Source organism: Austrofundulus limnaeus, unplaced genomic scaffold (genome assembly GCF_001266775.1).
Source record: "Austrofundulus limnaeus strain Quisiro unplaced genomic scaffold, Austrofundulus_limnaeus-1.0 Scaffold1, whole genome shotgun sequence".
In the NCBI taxonomy this organism is placed as follows: Eukaryota; Metazoa; Chordata; class Actinopteri; order Cyprinodontiformes; family Rivulidae; genus Austrofundulus; species Austrofundulus limnaeus.
The window spans coordinates 3,165,219-3,169,835 of NW_013952403.1; the positions used below are offsets into that span (position 1 = coordinate 3,165,219).

A 4,617-nucleotide genomic window follows, 5' to 3' on the forward strand; every position below is an offset into this window, starting at 1 on the left:
TGTGTGTGTGTGTGTGTGTGTGTGTGTGTGTGTGTGTGTGTGTGTGTGTGTGTGTGTGTGTGTGTGTGTGTGCATACTCACAGCAGGCACAATGCATAGGCTCCAGGCACAGACTCACTGTCTCTTACCAGGTAGCTGCCATCCCTCCCTGCTCGTGCCAACAAGTCCTCTGCACACACACGGCTGATGTCACGATGATACCATGATGCAGCAGCCATGGTCCTTTATAGCAAGAGGTGTGTTGAGGAGAAACATCCACATGAGGTTAAGAGCTCTGCAGAGATTCCAAGTTTATTGTCACATAAGCACAGAGGGCATTGTTCTGGAGGTCTGTCTCTCATATCATCAGCGTCTGCGCTGACTGGTCTACTTGAGCATTCAAAACTTCCCCATGATCCTTTTTGTCTCAACCCAAGTGTCAACCCCTATCAGCTAACACTTCCTGGGTCCTTCCTTGCTCCTTCTGGTTCACCCATTCTTGTTGCACCGAGGGAAGTCAAATCCAGCCGACTCTCAGGTTATTCCACTCCAGTCCTCAGCAAAAGCTCCAGCCCACCATTCAGATCATCCCCTCCTTCAAAGAGGCACAGTTCCTGTTTTAGGTTGCGAGCTGTTGCGCCCAGGTGTGTGTGCGTGGATCCAACAAACACAGACCATCACAGCTGACGAGGAGGGAGAAAGAGAGGAAGGCAGGGAGAAATTCTGCAGACTCTGAATGGAGCAGCCCCTCCTGAGGCAGTGACGCTGTCTCGAGCTCAACCACAAACACAAGCCCTCCTCTTGTGCCAAAACAAAAGACCTACACACGAACAACAGGAAAAGGAGAAGCAAAGAGAGTGAAACAAACAAATCGAGCAGCCCCACTCTCACATCCAACATACCAGATGGGAGTCAGTCAACCTTAAACCAGACAGACATGCAACAGAGACCATAATTCAAATGATTTCTCAGCTCTGTTGCCTAATAAGGGAATAGGAATACCCTACAGTAGGTTCAAGCAGATGCCTACAGTTGTTTCTATTTGAGTCCAAGTCCAGATAGAGAAGATCTGAGTAGGTTAACTCCAGGGGTCTGGAAGTTTGTGTCCAATCAGGAGGGAATCATCCGTGGTCTCCAGTGCTTCTTCAGGTCGCTGTCAGAAGCAGAGGGTGGGAGCAGAAAGACAAAGGACAACCCCGCTGCAGGCAGACAGAGGAAGTGACTCGACATTCCAGATGTGGGACCAACCAAGCCAGGAGAATTCGTCCGAGGGGCTCAGCGGCACCAACAGTGCGTGAAATGCAAAAAACTTCCTCTTTCAGCCTCTCGTCTCCTGCCTGCTGCTCCTTCCTGCATGCCTCTCCATTCTTCTCTGGCTCTTTCCTCTGAGTTCTAGAAGAAAAACAGTCGACACTTACAAGTCCAGTCACATTTGGAAACTCCTCTGCCTCTTCTTACTAGTAAACACTTTTATCTTCAGACACTTTAGGCTTTGCTGACATATATGTTGACTCTGCCCTTCAAGTCAAGAAGCTTTGTTCAGTTCGTCACACTCTGCTCCCTTCTGCTCTTACTCAGTCTTTCCCTCTCAGCAAAACATCCTCTCCATATGGTTATGATCATCCCTAACTTTCTTATTTTTGTCCTCCTCGTTCAGCCCTCCTACGTCCCCTCCTACTCCATTAGCAGAGCATAAAATCATGTGGAAAGCTGCTCGGGCCCACATTTACTGCTCTGCCTCTCACGACTCAGCAGAAATTTGCCCACCACCAACCACAGACGCCATAAAACAAATAAACGCAAGACCATCCCAATCTGATGATGCCTCTTCCTAACCCTGTCTGTGATGACTTCAGTTTGTTAGGGGCCGTGTGCATCATTTGACTGAGAGGTTGAATTTTAATTTTACTCCTGCTACATGGCTGTTCTGCAGAAATGACAACGGTGATAATTAGGATTTAGCAAATTATCTTTTGCTCACACAGTACACGCTTTTGTATCATGTGAAAAATGTCTAACAGGGTCAATAAGACTGTCCACCCTGTCTCTATTTCAGTGGTTTACATGTCTTAAAGGAGGTTTTGGAGAAAGGTTATGAACATATGACGATGAACTTTGGATAGTGACCGAAAGAACAAGATCACAGATACAGGCAGCCCAAGTGAGTTTTTTTCCACAGGTCTTTAAACTTGGGAAAAAATAATTTGCTGCACATCAGTTGATGAGCAAACAGCTAGTCAGAGATGGATCACTGTAAGAAGTTTCAAGTCAGTTAAACTTGCAAATGAAAGTCCACTGCCTTAAAAACGCATGTTAACTCAACTTGAGGAATATCGTTGTTTCAACTCAGAAGTCGAAAGTTAAAAAGTTGATTGCACTACATTGTTTTTGTTGTGTCAAAATAGTTTTTTAAGCTGTCAAAGTTGATTTGACTGTTGTTTTAACTTAAGACTGAGTTGAAACAATTAAAAATTAAAGGCACAGTGTGTAGAATTTTGTCAATTCTTTTAGCTGAAATTGAGATAATCACTAATGACAATAATAAAAAAACATGTCTAATCATTGCAGACAAAGACCTTGTTTTATTATTTTGACCTTATGAAAAGCTGTTTATATCTCCATGGTCGCGGGTCACCACACAGGCAACCGCCATCTTGTCTACGAAGGCTCATGAAGGACAAACTGCGGTGGTGGCATCAAAAACGGTTTCAGTTGTAATACTATAAATGTAATATTTGTTGTCTGTCATTGTAGCTGGGATAATTTTACTTATTAAAGCTCATAATCTTACCACTTGAAACATCACTAGCCCTGAAGCTGCTGGTAGACATCGYGGTTGGAATTAWCAAAGGTTTTTGACACCTGAGAGACACCGTAGGAACTCCTTTGTGTTTGGAAGAGGGGGGTGGGGGTGGGGGGAGGACCAGGGAGGATGACTCAACCACTCAACCACTAGATGTCGCTGAAAACAGCAAATCCTACACACTGTGCCTTTAAACATCATCAACATGATAAACTTTCCTTAGATAGTTGAACAAACACATTTCTGTGTTTAAGTAACTCACTACTTTGAGTTAAAACAATGTGACTTCATATTTTAAGTTAAGACAATTTAAATTTCAAATTTGTTTCAACTTACATGATAGATGGTGTTAAGAAAGTTTTATACCACAAGGTGTCAATACACCATATATTTGAGAGTAAATTTAACACTCAGAATTAATATTAAACTCTTTGTAGTGTTGCATTAACGCTGATCAGAATTTGATGGAAAAGTTTAATGGAGTCACCCTTCACACATCAGGACACACCTCTCACTCGTGGTATCGATTTTTGGCCGATAACATAAACTTAAAGTTGAACAACTTGATAAAACTGAACAAGAAAACTAACCAGAACAACTCATTTTTGCTCTCATGAACGTCTTTAATGGTCATAAACATGCAAACACATCATTTCTGTATGATTTCTCAGCAAGGAATGCTGGGTAAATACTGGTCTGTCTGACATGAGGTGGAAGAGGGCAGGACTTTTCTGAATACTGCTTTCAACACTGCATGGTGTTATTCTTAAAACTGATGACTTTCAAACCCAAGTTCAATCAAATCACACAAATTCCCAAATAGTCAACGCATTGAATAACTTTAATTTTTACTTTCCCAACTTTTCCCTCTCCTTTTTTTTCAACTGGTGACTTATAAACTAAAGTTCAGTCAACACTTACAAATCTGACAAATTTCTCAAATAGTTAACACAATGGATAACTATAAGTTTTATATTTTAAGACTCATCAAGTTGAGTTAAAAATCCAAAACTTGTCAGAGCTCTTTGTGTTAAAGAGAAGTAATAAGTGCGGATAACTAAACAAGGGTGAAACTTTTAACAGTGATGAAGACCAGAGGATCGCTGCTAACTTAAAACAGCTTCAGTCTTAAAAGTCTCATAATGGTTCACCCTAACACTATTTAACCTTTATATTGCCGTCAATTATATGAACATAAAATTGTAAGAATATTTACAAGAAACAAATATCCATGCATTTGTATTTAGTTAGAACTACAGCTGAAACACTTCCAGTGTGGTCTGGGTCACTGTCTGTCAGAATATTATATTCCTGCCAGATTTAGTACACAACTCAAACATTATTGACAATATAAAAGTTTTTAAAATTATGTTCTTGTGAGCTATTATGGAATATTTGACACTGAAGTTTTAGGATGACAGCAATCTGCTAAGATATCTGTCTGTTCTTGTCAATCTGGTCAGAATTCAGCTGTTTCCCTTAACCGAGGCTGTTTAAAGAGCTATTTAGAAACCCATCTCTAAAGATCTGAACTGCTCTTTAATAGCTGTCATTTTATTTAATGGCAGTAATATTCAACAGTTACCAGTTCTTTTGAAAAAGAGTAGCCTATAGTGGCGAAAACTCAGCTAAAACTAAATCTTCTGAGGGGAATTTGCAGAACAAAGGTGGTGTTAACTACTGAGTTCATTAAGGTCATACTGAAGTGTCTGTTTCAATGGATTTAAACTTAACATTCCATATTAAAGTACAAATACACCAAGAAATTTCATGCTTACACTGATTTCATTTTGACGGTAAATGCTGCGGCAAGTAGCTCGATGTCAGTTGTCTGC

General features: G+C 40.9%; 1 protein-coding gene across 4 annotated transcripts in view; it reads right to left on the minus strand.

Moving 5' to 3' along the window:
* Window positions 1-1,563, minus strand: part of inppl1b (inositol polyphosphate phosphatase-like 1b) — a 28,188-nt gene extending 26,625 nt beyond the window's left edge. For 2 of the 4 annotated variants that reach the window (XM_014005045.1, XM_014005024.1), the window contains exon 1: window positions 82-1,563. In XM_014005045.1, coding sequence (XP_013860499.1) covers window positions 82-218 — 137 coding nt within the window. In that variant the 5' untranslated portion in view covers window positions 219-1,563. The remainder of the gene's footprint in view (window positions 1-81) is intronic. The other 2 variants (XM_014005038.1, XM_014005030.1) reach the window with 2 other exon arrangements.
* Between the last annotated feature and the right edge of the window lie 3,054 nt (window positions 1,564-4,617).